We start from the raw sequence: 20,291 nt of genomic DNA on the forward strand, positions 1-20,291 counted from the left end.
AGTTTCTGGTCTAATTCCTAAGACTTTGATCCATTTCAATTTGAGTTTTGTGTAGGGTGAGAGATAGGGGTCTAATTTCATTTTTCTGTTGACATCGTGTTGAAATTGTTTTCATAGCTTAATTTCATGGAGCATATGGCTCCATGTTTCCTTTCTATGTTTATAAAGTTTGGTTTGAAAAAGGGCAGTACAGGATGTATAGGAGGTAAGAAATAAAAGAAAAGAAACTGTTGGGAAGAGCTATGTTTCATCCTCAAAGGAAGTAGAGTTGGGGTCCCTCCAAGGTGTTTCAGAATTGGAAGGTAGTACCATACTTTGGACAAAACCCATCCTTTCATTGCCAAAAAAGTGCAAGATGAAAATGAAGGTAAACATGAATAATTCAAAGTAATGTTTAAACTCTGAGGATATTTCACCTTTTCTGGAATTAGAGATTTATGCTTATAAAGAGGGAGGAATTTGAAATGTTTATGTTACCAGAGTGTAAAAAACATTGTCCAGTTGTTTATCTAATCTTTCATTGAGCTTGCTTTTAAAAACACGTTTAGATTTGAAGTAGCCTGGGAAAAATAAACTGTTCCAGGACATAACTTGATGCCCCAGTGGAAATAAATGGATCTTTTTTCATTCGTTTTGAAAAACTTCCCAAGCAGACAGATGTCTTCGTGCCTTTCTTTACAGAGCCTTCATCTACAAGTAAGTATTATCAAGAACCAGTATTACAAGTGCTCTGTTGATTCTTTTTAACTTTAGCTCCTACAAAACTTACTGCTAGGATCTTATTTCTTTTCTGGGTTGGACATTTTGTTGTTACACCTACTCAGTCTCAACAGATTCTCCATGTGTTGTCACCCAGTAAGATCCATTTCTTAGAGATGTATAACAGCTAAAGCAAAGAGAACCTTTACTGGGAGATTCTTTATGAGAACCTTTTTTGGTTCACAGAGAAGCCAGGTGAACTGAGGAGTAGGAACACGAGGTTCTATACTATGTTTTGTATTTACTTCCTAACCTCCTACTGGAAAAGACAGATAATATTATGTAAAAAAAAAAAAAAAAAAATAGTTTCCATTGTTTCCTCCCAATCATTCAGGCTAAATTTATTCATTCAAGTCAATAAATAATTATTATATACCTACTGTGTGCCAAGTACTATTCTCTGGCTTGGGTACAGCAAAAATCAAAATACACAAAAATCCCTTCCATTTTGGAGTTCTTTATTCTTTAAAAAAAAATTTTTTTTAGTTGTTGATGGACCTTTATTTTATTCATTTATTTATATTCATGCTGAGAATTGAACCAGTGCCTCACACATGCTAGGCCAGTGCTGTACCACTGAGCCACAACCCCAGCCTGAGTTCTTTATTCTTGCAGGGTGTTATGATTTGGATGTGAGGTGTCCCCCCAAAAGCTCATGTTTGAAACAATGCAAGAGGGTTCAGGGGAGAAATGATTGGGTTGTGAGAGTCTTAACCTAGTCAGTGAATTAATCCCCTGATAGGAATTAACTGAGTGGTAACTGGAGACAGGTAGGGTGTGGTTGGAGGAAGTGGTTCACTGGGGGTGTGGCTATGGGATATATATTTTGTATCTGAAGAGCTGAGTCTCTCTCTGCTGCCTGGTTATCATGTGAGCTGGTTCCCTCTGCCACACTCTTCCACCATGATGTTCAGCCTCACTTAAAACCCCAAGGAATGGAGCCTGTTGTCTGTGGATTGAGAATGCTGAAACCTTTCCTCTTCTATAGTTATTCTCCTTGGGTTCTTTCATTACAGCAGCAAAAAAGCTAACAGAAACACAGGGGGAGACAATAAATAATAAACATGATAAATAAATAAACTGTATAATATGTTAGAAAGTAATAAGGATTACTTTTGAAAAGTACTAAGTGTCATAGAAAAAGAACATATGTATTGGAAAAAATGGGGAGCTATACAGTTAACATTTTAAATTAGGTGGTAAGGGTAGGCTTTGTTCAGAAGCAACTTTTGAACAAAAAGATTTTAAAGAAGGTTAGGGATTTATCCATGCAGAGATCAGAAGGATAAGTATTCTGGGCGAAGGGAATGACTGGTTTGCCTTTCATTGGCAAAAATGTACAAGGTGGAAATGAAGGTACACGTAAATGGTCCTAAGGCAGGAATGGGCCTGGCATGTTTCAGGAACAGCAAGGAGGCCACTGAGGTAGTGCAGTAGGAGGTAAGGTCAGAGGGATTAGATCGTGTACAACATTTGGGCAAACATTTGTTTATTCTTTGGGAGAAACAGGGAGACTATTTTGCATGGGGAATGGCATGTTCTTACTCTTTTTTTTTTTTTTTTAAACAAAGATTTTGTTCAGGGTCTCTGACTTTCAGGCAGCTGCTGAATAAAATGTTGCATTACTAGTGTTCATTTTGTTCCAATTCCTACCACTGAGGGGACTGGAGAAACCCATAGGAAGAGGTTTTTAAAAAGATAGAAAATTTGTTCTTTTTAGTTACACATGACAGTAGAGTATATTTTGATGTATTTATGCAAACATGGTTATATCTTATTCTAATTAGGATCCCACTCTTTTGGTTGTATGTGATGTGGATATTCACTGGTGTATGCATATATGTACATAGGGAAGTTATGTCAAATTCATAACTGTCTTTTGTTCTTACATTTTGAAGGATCCCTGGCTGCTATTTTGAGAATAGACTGTGGGGAGCTGTCAAAGGTAGAAGTATGTGGAGTCCAGTTTGGGTGTTATTCAGATAACTAATTTAGCAGTTCAGGTAAGAGATGATGGTAGATTGCACCAAAGTAGTAGGAGGGATTGGAAATCGTCTGATTTTAAATATACAGTCAATATATTTATGATGGATTTGTTTTAAATATGTAGTCAATAGCTTTCATTTACCCATGGACATACTGTGTTAGAAGAAGGGAGTTCAGAATGACCCCAAGAGTTTTGGCTTGAGCAACTGGAAAGATGGAGTTGAGATGGGAAAGACCATGGGGTGGGACAGATTTGTGGGGAAGAACAGGAGGAAAGTTTGGAACATGTTGAGTCTGAGATGCTGTTAGATATCCAAGTCAAGATATTGAGTAGGTAGTTGGCTCTCCAGGCCTGGAGTTTGGGACAGAAATCCAGGCTGAAGTTACAAAGTTATAGGTTTCCAGCATGAAAATATTATTCAACACCATGATTGCTAGATAAGGTCACCAAGGTAATAAGTTTAGAAAAGAGATGAGGACCAAAGCCTGAGAGCTGGAGGTTTTGTAAAAGAGGGGGAACCAGCAAAGGATAATAAGAAAGAGCATGCGATGAGTTAAGAGGAGAATCAGTAGGATGTGGTATCCTGGAAATGAGGTTAAAAAGAGAGTCAAGGGAGACAGAATGATCAGCTTTATCAGATGCTGCTATTAGGCCAAGTAAGTTAAAAGCTGAGAATTGTTCGTGGATTTAGCAATGTGGAGGTCATTGTTATCTTGAGGGACTTCTGTAGAGAGATAGAAGCAAAGGGTAGGCTGAGACGGATGAGAGACAGAGAAGTGTTGAAAACTTCCAACACTGAGCACTTTTTGGAGGAGTTTTGCTGCCAAAAGACCAAAGAAATAGTGGAAGAAGCTGGCAGGAAAGTAGTATCCAGAGATGGTAAATTGTTACTGATTTGATGTTTATCGTTGTCTCTTCTTACTGATCTAGACTCCAATCTTTGCTCTCTGTTTACCAAGCTGTTATTTCCGGTGACCACTGTTTTGTTTTGTTTTGTTGCCAGATCAGATATCCAATTGAGGTTCTTCCTTGACAAACTAGCGCAACACTCCATTTTCTTGGCGCTCTAGCTGCTTCCTGCCTTCTTAAAATTCAGTACCCTTCCTCCCTTCAGCTCCCCAGCTCCTCTTACAGGAGGATGTCAGGGTGAGGATGGTACTGTGATAACACTTGTGGCCATCTGCTGTGAACCTGGCACTGTTTGAAGTACTTGATATAATGATATCAATTCAGTCTTTCCACTTATCCTGTGAACAGGGTACATTTATTATCTGCATTGTACAAACAAGAAAACTGAGGCAGATTTAGTGGTTGTTTCTTTAAAACAACAACAACAACAAAAGCTAATAACAGTATAGCCGGGATTAAAATTCTGTCAGTCCAACTCCAGAGGTTATGCTCTTTGAAAAATTTTGAAAGCAAGCTGATAGCTAGAGAAATTTCATTTTATACAGTAAAAGAATTTGCTAAGCAAATAAGTTAGGTTTTTTGAGAAATAGCATTGGTCATTTCTTCAGATTTCCTAGCCTGTACATTAGTGGGCTGTGTCCAGCCCACAATCCTGGAATGATGTGGTGGAACATTCTTCAGTGATGACTTTAAAAAAAAAAAAAAAAATGCTGTATTTCCTCAAGTTTCACAAATTCCTTTACAAGTCATCAAGAATATATTAAGCACCTACTCTTTCATAAGAAAAAAAATTTAACTTCTTGGCTTTATTTGTTTATTTTCCTGTAGGAAGCTTATTTGTTTATCATACAGACTATAAAATCATCTGGAAATGAAAACAAAAGATTATATATGTAGACATAATATTTTACTATTTTTTCAAAGGGTTTTTAAAATTTCTCTATCTTTAGAGATGAGGTGTAAACCAAACCATTCTTTGTTAAGCATCGCTTCTTAGAATGCTGGTAAGTAGTTGCCACTGAATCCTTCATTAATAATCCCTTCCTTTTCCAGAAGGACTTGCCAACACCCATAAAGTATTCACTGGGAGAATTAAAGTCATATAAAAATAATTGGTGTTTGCTTCCTTCAAGGCATACATTGAAATACATTGCTCTGTTTCTCTGTTCCTTGGCTGCCTCCTATGTTTAGTAACACTAAGTCAGCAGACTTCCTCCTTTAAGGTTCATCCGCTGGCCATTTCATTTTCCCATGAGAAAGCAAACCTACCACTGTTGTACCTTTTTATCTTAATGTTTCTTCCATTGATGTCATCATAGCACATAGGCTTGCATTTATCAGTAGTAAGGGCACTGCTGGTAAGTAGAAAATAGAGAATGTGATTATATACCGCCACCACCACCATCATCATCCGAGCCCTTTTGAAATTCCCGTGGAGATCTCAGAAGAGTGGTTTTCTGTGATAGCAGAATATCAGTGACTTCCTCTTGAAAAGACTGAGTTATTTTCAATGCCTTGTTGACAACTTCTCTGTTGGCCACTGGGTCTAGTTGTAAACATTCCACTGCTGGTCTGCTTGTCCCATCCTCAACTTTTGTTTGAGGAATTTTTAGAAAATCTATATAAATCTGTGGTGTCCTCATGACTTGCAGTTTCATATGTAATTGGCTGAAACTGCGATGAGGGGGTTAGTACTAAAAATTATAGCTCACATTTATTGGGGGGCTTATTCTGTGCCAGGTGTTGTGATAAAACCCATTACAAGCATTCATTTAACCCTCATCTCTTGGAAAGTAGATGATGTATTTTCTGCATTTTAGAGGAAAAGAAACCAAGGCCCAGACTCCCGTGACTTTGTTCCAGGCCATATGTGCCATGCCCTCTTTTTGAATGTCCCTTTTCATGATTAGTGGTCTGGTTTGTCATCCTGTGTGTCCTTTCCTGCAAAATATAGCATCGTTTCCTGGCTGTGCTACCCGCACAGCACTAGGTAAAGTTGCCTTGGAAGGATCCTTAGTGTTCACTGCGTTTCCTCGTTGGATGGGAAAGACCCTGGCGCAGCGCTGGCTCTCCAGAGCCCTCGTGTCTTCTCTTTCCCCTTACCCTGTTTGTAAGCCAGTGACCCGGCTGAACTCTTGGTTTCATAATACCACCTAGACTCTGTCGTTATTAAAAACAACACAATTTGGTCAAGATTATGGCTTTTAATTGGGTTGTGGAAAGAAACTCAAGTTGAAGAAATGTTGCCAGGATCACAGGGGAATTAATAGCCTCTTGATGCAAGAGGGAAGCTGTGAGGAACACTAGTTCTCTATTATGTGGTGTCCAGGCAGAGCAGAGTTATGCTCTTACTATTTCATTTCTTTCTTTTTTTTCAGAAATTATTATTGCAGAACTATTGGCTTCCTTTCTTCCTCAACTGTAACTATAATGTTTTATTTGTGCGTGTGTACTTTTGAGCGTTGGTCTCTGAAGAGGGAGTTAGGAGAGGAAAGTATTTGAAATGGAAATGTTTTAAAATTATGTCTCTTTCCAGTTGTACATTGGATTTCCTTAAGATTTAGAAACAAAATGGAAATTAAAAACCACAACTACTTTCTTTTTGAACTAGAAAGCACTGTACTTATCAGCATAGAAAAGATCTAATTGAAAGACAACCGATTTTGCTTTTCATGGCAGAGGGCTCCACCCATTGATTAGCTGGCAAAGAAAAGAAAATGTTAGTTTACTCCTCTTCTTCACCATCTCACAATGACTGGGTAAGACGTTTGTGTTTCTGTTTGGAGGGTCTAATGGCCTTGTAACTGTGTGAAAATGTTGTGATTGGAGACTTTCACAGAATAGTAAGTAGCTTTTTTTTTGTTTTTTTTTTATTTTTAAGTTTCCATGTTTATGTTCTTACTGGGTGTGTGTCTTTCCAAGTGCTCCAGGTTAAGAACTAAATGTGTTAGAAAAACAGATGTAACACAAATAAATGGGAGAGTTCTCATTTCCTTCAGTGAACAGAGCTCCAGGTTCCTGAGCAATAATTTTATAGAACCTTCTTGCTGTATCAGAAGCCCCCAGCTTCTTTTCCCTCACTTCTGTTGTGTCAGAACTGATTAACGATCAATAGGGCCAGGCAGCCGTGTACCAACATGTGCTAGAGGTCATAATGCACCGACACAGTGTGGAGATCACTCTTGCCAACAATTAATTGGGGAATTCACTTTATGAAGCCATGTTTACAGACTGACATCTGGAGAAATTCTTAACCTGGATTCATTCCAATCTGTAGGATTTATAGACTGTTCTTGCTCTTTTGTAAATAGGACTCTCTTTCTGCTTGGTACATTCTGTTTACATAATTATCAATGGATGAAAATGATGATATTCCTGCAATTTCTAGTCTTCTCTACCAAATGGACCTAGATTCTAACCAGCAGTCCAGCTAGAATACTTGACATCTATTGTTATTCAAGTTGTGGAACCATCTTAATGCCAGGAGCACCCTGCTCTCTTAAATCCAGACTCCCTGACTGGAGCCCTTATCCCCTGAGGGACGAAATGTTCAGCCTTTATGGGGGTTTTAAAACTTGTTGAGACACATGCTAGACCTCTTAAAATGTATTAGACTCCCTTTCATTCACACAGTTGGTCTTTGCTGTGAGGTGTGAAATGGAAATATTTTCAAACATAGGGTACATGCATAGTCTTGAACTTGTTTTAAGTTCTCACGGTGTGTGGGGGGGATCAAAGTTGATTATTAAGTAGCAGACTGAGCTCCGAACATTCCACAGGCTTCACGTTGAACACACTCTGCAGTGACCTTCACCTGCCTCTCTATGGCTAACCATGGTTACCTCTGCTGCCAGCAGATGAGCTACTATCAATGTTGATCAGCTTTGCTTCTGCAAATACAGGGAGAGAGAAAAGTAGTAGAGTAGATTTAAAAGAAATATCGAAAAACAAATATTGCATATTGGAACTGGAAACCCAAGGCTATGTAGAAAGGCCCTTTCTTATGTTCACAGATGGTAAGGTTATACTAGGTCAGGAGCAGTACGTCCCTCTCCTCAGTGCACACAGTGAAGGGTAGAATGGAAGTGGACATATGTCCACGAGTCCCACCTCGATAGTAGCTGCAGCTTCAGATGAAAGCAACCTGATTGTCCATGCTGTGGTAGGCGCACAGGAAGCAAAGGACTGAATTCCCAAGGGCTTTATTTCTAAGCAGTGCTTTGATAAGTCTGTGATTTCATATTCATTAACCATCTCCTATAAATGAGTTATTCTGGAAGGTGTCTGCTCAGTGAGCACCTTTGAAAACCCAATTTCATAGAAATGTTGGCTCTTGGAACTCACCCATATACACAGAATATTCTCTCTCTCTCTCTCTCTCTCTCTCTCTCTCTCTCTCTCTCTCTCTCTCTCTCTCTCTCTCTCTCTCTCTCGCACACACACACACACACACACACACACACACCATTAGTAAAAAAAAAAATTCCAACAAATATAGCTTTACTGGTTGTACTATGCTTTTAAAAAATGTTAAGTCTGCAGTCCTGTTTAGAAGGAGAGAGGTTAAGGAGGATTGGTCAGAGGAAGTGCAGCTGCACTTTCTTTTCAGAGCTTTTTGCTTTTTGTCTCTACCATAGTCCTTGGGTAAGTCCTTATCTGTGCTTATCCATAATTCTTCCTAGCTATATCTCTTATTCTGGTTTGCATTTTTCTAACATATGTTTTGTATGGTTTAATGTTTCATCATCTACACCTTCAGTAAGGCATCTCAAATATCTTGCATAGAAGTGTATTAATATATATTGATGATTTATCTATCCTTTCCCTTCCCCTTTTCCTTTTCATCCTGTCTTCCTCTCTCTTCTATCCCCCTCCCTCCTTTCATTCTTCCATTTTGCCAAAACGTTCCTAAATACTCAGCCAAAAGTACCAAATGGATCCTTGATCTTCTATAGCTTATGTTCTCCTAGGGTTAGAAAAAATACACTTGAAATGACTAGAAAAATGAAGAGTAGAGGATTCTATCCTTATCCATGGGGAGTAATTTCCGAGACCCCCTCAGGGGGGTCTGAAACCACAGAGAGCACTGAACTTTATTACTAAGCACTTGCACAGAATGTAATTTCAGCAGCTTGAGATGCAATAGCAAAAGTACCATTGACTTCTTTTCCTTCTTTACAATTTCACAATGAGAACATTCATTTTCACTGTAGATCTTAATAATCGCAGTACATGGTTATTTTCTTTATTAAGTCAAGAGTTTTTACCTTTTTACTTTAAGGAAGTACTTTATAGCTTCTCTTTTTCATATCCAATCTGCCACCATCACTACTCTTGAACTTTGGGCAATAAAATAAGTGGTATTTGTACACAAACACTGCAATACTGCCAATTGATCTGATAACCAAGATGGCTACTGAGTTACCAATGAGTAGGTGGCATACATAGCATGAATGTGCTGGAACAGGGGATGAGTCACATCTTGGATTAGAGCAGGGTAACATGAGATTTTTATCATGCACAATTTAAAACATATGAATTGTTTATTTCTGAAATTTTCCATTAAATATTTTTGGACTGCAGTAGACCTGGGGTAACTGAAATAATATAAAATGGAATATTGGCTAAAGGAGGGACCATTTTACCTGTATGCATATGCATATATATGAATAACACACACACACACACACACAGAATAAAACTTTCCAAATGAATATATTTACAGAAAATCTCTGAGGAAAGTTCTTCACGTTTAAGAGTGTGATATTCTTCACAGAGCACCCATTCTCTGCACTTCGCATTAACTATAAAGCTTTGAAATGAATTCTGATGTTAACTTCAAAAAACATGTTAATGTGTAAGTCAGCTTTATGTTGCTGTGACCAAAATATCCAGCAAGACCATCTTAGAAGAGGAAAGATACATTTTGGGCTCATAGTTTCAGAGGTTCAGTTCTTGGTTGGCTGATTCCATCCCTTTGGGCTTGAACGAGGCAGAACATTATGGTAGAAAGGGAGTGGCAGAGGTAAGCTGCTCACCTAGTGGCAACCAGGCAGCAGGGAGAGGGCAAGGGACCACAGAGAAGAGGAGTCACCAACCATGTACCATCTGCCCACAGTTATCACCCAGGCAGTCCATTCAAACTAGGATGGACTGAATAGGTTACAGCTTTCACAATTCCATCATTTCACCTCTAAACATTCCTGCATAACACTGGAGGAGGATACCTCATCTCCAAGCCATAATATCTATCAAGTAAATTTTGATTAAAAGAAGAATGCCACTGGTGTGTGTTTCTGATTCGGCTGTTTTTAATTCTTAGTATCAATTCAGACCATGAAGACAGAAGATTGTTCGGTTGGCAAGTTTGTGGTCATTTGTGATTCTCTAAAAGTATCTCCTTGTCTGATTCCTCTTAAAAATATGAGTGTTTTCTCCTCCATAAAGGAGTGTAATACTCTCACCCATACAGCTGGTTGATTGTGAAGTCACTGTTGCAAGAAAACAAATGAGCAGTCTTTAAATCACCCAGATAAATCTGGACTTTCTGTATTGTTGAAAGGAAGCACTAGTTAAGACAGCCAAATTGCAAGCAAATCCATTAAGATCTTCCAGGAGAAAAAAAAAAGTGATCCTGAGAAAGTTCTAGTGGCATCAGCTACCCTCTCTGAGCCTCTGTCTTGATATTTACTAAATGTGGTTCTTTGATTCCACAGAAGTGGTACAGCAATGCATCTATGCCAGGAAAATTAGTAGACGGTAGAGGGTGAAAAGGTATGTTATGTGCTGAGCACAGTGAATGCTCACAATTGGTCTCATCATGACCCCCTTTTTACCCAAGGGGCAACTGATTACACGCCTCACAGATCCTACAGCTAGATCCAGACAGTACACTGCTGTGTGAGCTTGAAGTATGCTTTGCCTCCATCCCCTTCAGCAACCTCTCTGTTCATTGCCTGCTTGGTTTCACTTTTGACAGAAGATGAGGGAGACACTTGGAGATCATCCTAAGATATTGAAAACCTCAATAATTTGAAAAAGGAACTTCCCTTAAAAAATATTTCTTCAGTCTAATCATAAGAAAAAAACATAAGACAAACTCCATCAGAAGGGCATCCCATAATATCTCTGACTCATACTCCTCAAAACCATCAAGGTCATCAAAAACAAAGTCTGAGAAACTGTCCCCAAACTAAGGGGAGCCAAAGAATAGGACAACTCATGCCATGCTACTCTGGAAAGCATCCTGAAACAGAAAAAGGACATTAGATAGAAATGAAGAAAATCTGAATAAACTGGACTTTAATAATAATGTGTCAATAGTAGCTCATTAACATAACGTATGTACTACACTAATGAAAGAGGCTAATAATAGGGAATCTGCAGAGGACATATGTACTCAACCTGCTAAATTTTTCTGTACCACTAAAATTGTTACAAAAAGTAAAATTTGCCCAAACAAACAAAAGAAGCCCATTTGTTGAAGTGGGCAAACAATAATATTTCAAAACTTTTTATAGTAATACTGTAAGATATTCTGGTAGTAGTAGTATTATAAGACAAGACACCTGGCACTGTTAAGTGCCTCATGGAACCCTTAGAATTAGGATATGCAGAGCAGCTTTCCATAGATCAGGATTGGCAAACTGCTTAGGCCTTTGGGCCCACCACTTGTTTGGGTAAATAAAGTTTTTTTGGAACACAGCCAATGCACAATCACATTTCCACATTGACTATGACTGCTTTTGGACAACTGGGGCAAAACTGAGTTAAAACTGGGTTGTGGCACCAGAAATGGGATGACACAAACACTAAAAAATATTTACTCTCTGACCAACTGCTGGTTTAGGCTGAGTGACAGAGTAGGGGGTGAAATAGTTTAGTTGGGCCCCAAGGTTCCCCTGGACTAGAATCAAATATTAGAGGCAGATAAAGTAGCAGGAGATAAAGTGGTTACGGCTTGAGTGAGGTAGAGCAGCCACCTCCTGAGGTGGCTGTGTGTGTAAGGTTTACAGGCAACCTCCTCTCTGCTGCAGAACTGTGGCTTAGCCCCAGGGTCTGTCAGTCTGTGTGAACCCTACCTTTCCAGAACCCCACCCTAAGAACTTTATCTTGGCCTGTTTATCCTACTCTTGGTATTCCTGACTTGGCCTGACAATAAATAGTTAGAATTTAGTGTGTATTTCAGTGTGCCAGGCACTGTATGCATTCATCTCTTTCTTCCTTGTGAAGTGGGCTGCCAAAGTCTTACAGATAAGGAGAGTGAGGCTGATTTCATTGAAATAGTGTGTTCAGGAGGATCACTTAGCTAGTAAATGCTGAGCGGTGGTTTGAATCCAGGCTTCAAAGCAAAACCTTAAACTGCCTGCACCATCCCCATCTTCAGTGTAAGAGCTGGCTCACACTGGCTAATGTGAACTAATTCCTAGATTTCTAGGGGTGTTGTGAGTTGTGAAAGGCAGTCATTATTAAAAATTTGATTATCTAAACTGATAACCAAATAAATTGTATTAAAAGCAAAGATAATACCCACTCAAAGCTCTTACCTCATAATTATTTTACTGTTTCACCAGTATGTATGTACTTGAGGTTATTTATGAGTGGAATCTGGTGATAATACTAAATAGTACTATACTACTGCATAACTCTGCCAAGCTCCATATTTGTTGATATCACGTTGGTTGCTTGAAACTGGCCATATGGGAGTATTTGTACCACAGAAAAGGGCAAACCCTATAGATTAGGGCTTTGCTTGTTTTTTTCCTAGAAGTCCACCTGCCACACACTTACCAGCATGACACTGCTTACCTTGCATTCTGACTGATCTTGGTATTCTAGATGACAGCCACATTTATTTCTGCCTGACCTCCTATCTTAACCTTTAAACTCCGTACTCTTACAGTTAAATCTACAGCGGCAACCTGCAGAGAGGCCTGAGCTCTTCCTGTTGTTTTTTGTTTTTCTTTTTCTGACAATGGATAGAAATTCCTCAATGTGATTCTCTTGCTGATAAAATATGTTCCACTTGGTGAGGAGGAAGTCCAGCCATTCCATAATTTGCTTTTGAATGTAAAAACAGGTTTGAGGACAACTTAGAATCCCCCCGACCCCTGCAAATTCTAGAATTGTATTATCTTTATAAATTTATGGGGAACTCCTTTTAAGTTAAATTTTCTACTTAAATAATCATCTGACTAGATGAAGATTTCTCTATGTATTAATCAAAGTCCAAAAAACAGATTTTTATAACAAGGTTTCATTAACACAAATGATCATGTATATAATTTGATTGTTAAAAATTCAGGATCACTGGTAGCTTGGAAAAGTACCTTGGAGATATCTTTTTTAATATCATGGTGTAGTTTGCAGTGTTCCAGTTGCTTCCATGCTGATCATTCATAATTCATAAAACATGCCACATGTTTTAAAATTTCACATGCAGGGATTAGGTTTCCAGATTAATTCAGAAAAGTTTTTAAAGTAATAACTTAATTATAGTAATATAGTAGTATAATAAAACTACCACTTATAACAATATTCCCTGGTGACAGTGCATCCGTACATCTGATTGGGGATGCCAGACCTTTCATGATGACCCACTTTGTTAAAGAGCTCTTAAGTAGAGGTGGGTCTCCTATGGTGGTGATTAGAACCAGGGAGATGTGAGCAGTGGGGACATGAGGTTAAGGGAGTAATTCTACAAATGGGCCCACTATACTGATCCCCACACACTTTCTTTTTTAAAAAGCAATTTACCTGCAGTCCTGCCTGGCTTCAGTGGACAGGATATGTCACAGTCCTCATCCAACTACCTGTTACCTGCAGGAGAACTGCAGGCCCAAAATGCTGACAAAAAGAACATGTTGACTTTGGGGGGGGGGGGTGTCTTTTGTGCTCCTTACACAGACCAGATCCCAGAACTCAGAGAGATAAGGATAATTCCCCCAACCATAAAATCTGTAAGATCAGGTTCCAGTTAGAACAGGTCAACATGGGCCAACGTGACCTAGAGTTGTCATGGCAGTGGGGATTTGAATGTCTGATGTCAGTCAGAAGTTAAGATCTGAACCTGGGCAGGACTCTCTGGAAAATTCCCTGGGACCCAAAGAAACTGGAGGACAGGAGAAGTGTGCCATCCCTCTCTCTGAAATGACTCACTTTCTCCCTGGAGAGTGTTCCCTTTCCCTTTCCTACCCCTTTTAATAAACTCATGTCTGTTACTGTAAGCAATATGTCTGAAATATTTTGGCCTGATTGCAAGAATAGGGATTTGGAGGAGGGGGGTCTCCACATTGCCTCAGCTTCATGAAAGGCTCCAGCTCTGTAACAGTTGCAGCGCTGTGAAGGAGGAGCCTGGGCATCCTGTGGTGGTGGGGACAGTGGGACTGCTGTGGATATGGTGGCAGCTGCAGAGTTGGATATTTGAGTAGAGATATGAATAAATTGTGAGGAGACCCTCTTGTTGCCCAAAGGAGTTTACTAGCCATTTGAACCTTAGATAATTAAAAGTTTGATATATCATTATTTTTAAATCCCAGGTATACATATCATATTAATGAAGGTAGACCATATCTTATAATTAAGTGCTACTTACCCAAAGAATGGCATCTGACTGCAAACATTTTGTTACATGGAGTTGAGAGTATTTAGAAACATTTTTAGCAATTGACAAGGGACTTTTACAACTATCAAATTGAATACTAAAAGATGAAGGCTGATAGGTTATTCATTTCCTTTTTCTAGTAATTCCTTTGATTCATCATTATCTATATTTTACAGAAGTACTTGTTTTGATAGATAGGAAACTTGCAAAGTGGATCCTTTTGAGATGTACTGTTATAGTACAGAGAGCCAAGCTACGGGACTGTATAGATTTACTGTGTGACCTTTGGCAAATGACATTATCTCTCAGTTTCATTTAATATATTGAGACTTTCAAGCAGGGCTGACAGTCTGCAATTCAAGTCAGGGATGCAAGAAATGTCAAAATTCTCTTTTCTTTAACAACAAGAGTGTGAAAAATTCAGTCTTGATTATTAGTGCCCACCTCTGCACACCATCCCTGTCCAGGGAGTCTTATATGTGGGGCTCAGGAGGTGAGGATGCAGTAGCTGCCAACAGTCTATTTGCCAAAACCCTTGGCAGTCTTCAACTCAGGGCTTTCTGTGGCTGAGTTGGGGCTCCTGGTGCTCAACCTCCCAGTGTCCCATGACTCCATCCTCCGGGACTTATTACCTTGGGGCACTGGGCTGCTGCCTCTGGACCATCTGAGATCCCAGACACCTCTCACCCTCTGAGCTTTGCCCCTTCTACCCCCACCAGATGATAACAGTTCCGTCTCGTCAGTGAGCCCAGGATGCAGAAAAGCATGGCTAGAAAGGAAAAAAAAAAAAACAGATGACTTGATGGGGTTACCTCCCAATAAGCCCATTGTAAAACTGAAAATATCATCAGTGGAAAATGCACTTAATCCGTCCAACCTACCTAATCTCACAGCTGAACAACATGTGCACTAGAGCAGGTCCATGGTTTCCCCTCATGACTGTGGGGCCAATTGGGAGCAGCAGCTCACTGCCACTGCCCTGCAGGAGACGGGCTCAGCCTATATATAGCACCAGCCTGAGAAAAGTTTCAAATTCCAAATTCCAAATACAAATTCCACTAAATGTACATTACTGTTGCACCATCATAAAGTTGAATCATCACAAGTTGGGACCATCTGTATTTCCAGGCTAATTTTTATTCAGCCCCATTCTAAACTTCCCTGAGGCAAGAACACACAATGGGGCCAGGGAAACTTCAGGGGAAGAGATGATCTGGGAGGGACAACACAAGATCTATTTAGTTATGAAACACAAGATCTATTTAGTTATGAAATGAGGGCAGGGAGTCTGTTCTGGCAGGACTGTTTGAGAATTGATTGAATTAACATTGCAGATGCACAGCAGAGTACCCAGCACACAGTAGGTCCACAGGATATGAGCCCCTTGCCCTTCTGGAGGCCCTTGCCTTATTTCCAGATTGTGAAGTTCCCAGTTCCTGCTGGTGCCTGCTTGTTGGCTCCTGTGTGTCACACACCATTTCTGTTTTGATGATCCCATCCAGCTGTGGATTTTCTTCCCCTTTTCCTCTTTTAGGGTGGGCTCCAAGCCAGGGACACTTCATCTGGCATCCGTGGGACCCAGGCTGTGCTTCCACAGATGGTTTCAGAGGGTCTCCATTAGTTTGGAAGTATTGTTTTATTTCTATTATTTTATTGCTTACTCTTAAATTTTTTGCATATATATATATATATATTTATATGTATTTTTTTCTTTTTCCTAGCAAAAACTCATTGGATATATTCATCTTTCTGATTAACAGATTTGAATCCACGACATGTGGGGTGGGGTCTGAAATTCTGCATTTCTAACCAGCTCCCCAGGTGATCCTTCTGCTACTGGTGTGATGATCTCACACTAGCAAGGCAAAGAGACCTTCTGACTTTCTGAATTTGCTTTCTGATGCCTTTTAGCTAACACTGAGCCTGCATTTTCTGTTTGCAAGGTATTTGGTCGTCAGGAACAGTCACACTACTCTGAAGTCTTTATAATTATAAATATTTCCATACCACAGTAACTTGATCTCCCAATGTCTTGACCTGTGCATGCACAAATCCCAGTTAACCATGGGTGAAAGCTTTAGTATTTACAACCAGGGATTGCTGCCATCCTGTTTAGCACCAACTGTGGAGCCAGTTTGTTCTTGCAGATGAGTGGTCAATCTAACTTCCAAATTTAATCTTGAAGACCTGGTTTTAAGAATTTTTTGGAATATTTTCTTTTTCAACAAGAAAGCAGGGCCTGAGGCAAGGATTAAAGTGGTGGCAATTTATTTGTGAAGCACAAAGGAAAGTGAACAAGGAAATATATGAAGTTATGCCAAGTGGTGCAGGCTCACAGATAACCACCTCTCCCAGAGAGCCAGGAAGAGATTGAGCAGGTGCACCCACTCAGCACACAGCACCTTCCTGGAGATCTGCAAAGACAGGTCCTGAGGAGAGAGGCAGGAGAGAAGTTCTTTGCCCAACAACCTCCTTTCTCCCATTTCCCATTGACCAGGAGGGCAGAGTCCACACTCCATTGTTCCTGTCATGCTAGAAATGACAGGTATTCTGGGCCTATGGGTAGGCGATCCTGCTGCCTGGGGCATCCAATGAAAGGGGGTCTCATTGCTAGGGCAGTGACTGGTCAGCCCCTGCAGTGGGCATTGACTGAAGTGGGATGTGCTAAAGGAATCTGAGGAGGTGCAACAGTTGGGTTCCAACTGCAGGGTAGAGCAGCATCTGGGCAGGGCACCTTGTCATTGCTCTGTGCTCAGGATGTAGTGAAGAGTAATTTAAATTAGTTGGTGACTGTCTACAGCAACTGACTTTCCTTTTGTGCCACGTGATAAAGAACTAAGAGATGCTCTTTAAGTCTTCATACTTTTGATTTGCCCCCATGTTGAGTCAGCTGAAGTCAGAGGTGGGCATTGCTAACTGCTCTGTGCACTCCTTCCCACCTGTTGGCTGTGGATGTCTCCGCCTCGCTCCTGCTCCTGAAGTTTACTAGTGTGTGAAGCTAGCTGCATGACAATGGCTTTCCTGGCCTCCCTCTCTCCCTGCCTGCCTCCCTCGTCTCTAGGATGGAGAAGTGACCTGATCTGATTGGTGAGTCTGGAATGAGAAACCAGGCCCTCCTTCTGCCTTTTTCCTTGGGATTAGGGCTCAGTTCAGCAGGAAGCACATCCCTTCTTTCCTCTCCTCCCTGTCATTAATCTGACAGGTGCGCCCAGCCCTTTCTCCCAATCTCACTCCCTTTCCTTTTCTCTCAGTTGGCTGAGTGTAAAGCAGCAGAAGAAAGGGGCTGTTTCTTGGTCTTCGCTAAAAGTCTCAGCACCACAGAACTATGTGACCTTGGCAGAATAATGATATCTGTGCCATGGTATAGCATATAGGAATTAAATGAGATAACATAGGTAGGGTCTTGATCACTTGGTGCTTAATAATGATAACTCTTGTGCCTTGACTACAGACTTTCCATTGGAAAGAGATTAAAAAGTTACCCTAGTTCTCCTTCCAGGTAGGGCCTTGCCATTTGCAGACAGATCCAGGTGAGTGCTATTGCATTGATGGGTAATTCCAGCGTTTCCTGTTCAGGGACCTGTGGGGCTACCTCTAATTCTCATTTTACGAGTGTGGCAACACCTTTCTCTGCAGCTTCCCTTGGCATCAATTTCTTTTTCAGAGGAGATGTGGAGGGCTGGGTGGCAAGGTGTGTTTTCCTTTAGACCCAGGGTCTTGCCACTTCCCTCTCCTCTGAGTGATGTGGTTTTCCAATCAGTGCTGCCGACACACTGTCTTTCCTCAGAATGTCATGAGCTTCATAAACTGTCTCAAGCATAAAACCCAACCTGAGTGTCGAGGCTTTGGACTCAGTATGTGAGAAGCCTCTGAAAAAGAAATCACACTTCATTAACAAGAACGGCTTTGGAGTGAAACGGGTAGGGTGTAGTGTTAGCTCACTTCCAGGAAATGAGGGCATGTTAGTCAGATCAAGTTGCAGACGTAGTCAGGAGATTCTCACATGATTCTGAGTTCCCATACAAGATTTTGGTGGATAAAGTCAAATGACTTATAACCAATCTTTCAAAAGCACCATGGTGCCAACTCATCCTCAACTCACCTTAAAATCAAAATCTCCCACATGCAGTTCACAACTTTGCTGTTGAGTTGTGAAGTGTTGGTGTCTGTGCTGTGAGGTGTTGGGATTCAGGGACAGAGAAGCACCATCATAGTCACTGTCTCCGGATACCTGCAACTTTCTATGACCCAAGAAGGGTCCTTTCTCTTTGGCCCATGTACTTTGTTTCTTTTATCGAGTCCTATCCTCTAGTATTATAGGAATATCCTGTTGAGAGACCATTATAGTATGGATATCACATATGCTTTAGGTTTTGTTTTCTTTGACTTCAAAAAAAGGATACATTTGAAGACAATACTGTTGCTACTGTTGCCAAGTCATAATCACTATAACATGTCTTTGGGGGCAGTAACTCATTTCTAGTATTTTCACCAGAGTAACATTAAAGACGATTCTTTTTTGGTCCACTCCTGAAGATGATTGTCACATCATTTATTATCTTTATGCTTGCTGTGTTCCTAAGCTCTGGTCACTGTGTGGGGAGGCAGATTTTCTTACAGAGTGCTTAAAATATTGTTTGTGTTTTTCACCTAGGTGGCTGTACTCCAATTCCAGAATCAGACCTAGAGGAAAGATCAGTAGAACAAGACTCCCCAGAGCTGTTTACCAACCACAAGCACCTTGCTACAGAGACTCCTGTGCCTGGTAAGAGAACAGGTGCCTTCACAAGTGATAAATCAGGAGCAGCCATACTCTGTTCATCTGGGGCCATAACAAAGAGTATTTTGCAAAAGTAGTCATTTTCTGACCTCTACATCCTTCCCCTTAGCATAGGCATGACTGAATTTAATTTTTGTTTTTGTGTCATGAGTGAGACTTTTACTCTCCCTCTCTCTTTCTTTCTTTTCTTCCAGAAGTTTCAGCCCTCCAAGGAGTTTCAGAATAGTCCAAACAGTTGTATAGCTAAAAGGAAGATGTCTTCTGAAGTCTACCTTGTGTGGACCACATGTCCAGCACAGGTGTGGGGCTGGCCCAGGTGCTATGTAAAGCTCAACCCTGGAGAGGACGCTGGCTGTGGGGCTTCTTATTTTTCTAGAAGACTTGGAATAACATGGGCAAGTCACCTGGAAGTCAAGATTTGTGTATTCTTGCAGGGAAAGGATGCTGTAGCTCTTGGCCATCTATCTGCCTATAGTCACAGGATATAGTGAGATGACAGTTTGGGAACAGACTTCATAATACAGAGAAAATAATTTGATGTCCCATTTTTTCACAGAGTTCTTATATAGTAAATGTATCAAGTTTAATAAAGCCTCTCATTATCAAACAATGTCTTGGAGTTGATTTATAATCAGAGGGTTCTGGAAGTGATTTCTTTATACTTTTTTTGGAAGAAAACTTTTTGAAAGAAATTGTAAAGTTTACTGTGCCATGATAAGACTTGAATGTGATTATTTTATACATAAAAGAACCACTACAGGAGAACTGTCATTTGATTGCCGTGTTAGACTACAGGTGGAAGAGGGTAAGTTTTCTATCTGGTATCATATAAAAGTGTTAAAATATTTTTGAAGAACCTAGTACATTAACATCCTCTTTTCACTCCCCTAATGAGAGACACCTTTCAAAAATCCAAAAGAATTCATATTTTATTACAATTAAAATTAAGGTTTTTTATATGTAAAATTTTAGACTGCCTATTTCAAGTGAGAATTACAATTATAAGACTTATTTAAACAAAAATATGCCCGTATCAGTTTTAGAATGCCTTTCTGTCAGCACAAAGGAAAAAGTGGTTCATGGGGTTTGTTTGTTTTTGTTTTTGTTTTTGTTTTTTTTTACATGTGAAGTGTTAAAAACCTGCAGAGGATGTGTTATTTATTTTCTAGTATCCTTTTTTAGGAGACAGCGGAAGTTGTACTGTTTTTAATTGTGGAGCATAGGAGTGGACAGCTAGCTCTGGGTGAATTTCT

General features: G+C 40.1%; 1 protein-coding gene across 8 annotated transcripts in view; it reads left to right on the top strand.

The window, feature by feature from the left end:
- BBS9 (Bardet-Biedl syndrome 9) overlaps positions 1-20,026 on the top strand; it is a 457,168-nt gene extending 437,142 nt beyond the window's left edge. For 2 of the 8 annotated variants that reach the window (XM_079152333.1, XM_079152336.1), the window contains 2 exons: positions 18,913-19,023; positions 19,233-20,016. In XM_079152333.1, the coding sequence (XP_079008459.1) occupies positions 18,913-19,023; positions 19,233-19,264 (143 nt within the window). In that variant the 3' untranslated portion in view covers positions 19,265-20,016. Of the gene's footprint in view, positions 1-18,912; positions 19,024-19,232 lie in introns of all 8 variants that reach the window. The other 6 variants (XM_079152332.1, XM_079152331.1, XM_079152335.1 and 3 more) reach the window with 6 other exon arrangements.
- The last annotated feature ends 265 nt before the right edge of the window (positions 20,027-20,291 follow it).

The sequence above is a fragment of the Sciurus vulgaris genome (assembly GCF_902686455.1).
Source record: "Sciurus vulgaris genome assembly, chromosome: 8".
Classification (NCBI taxonomy): domain Eukaryota; kingdom Metazoa; phylum Chordata; class Mammalia; order Rodentia; family Sciuridae; genus Sciurus; species Sciurus vulgaris.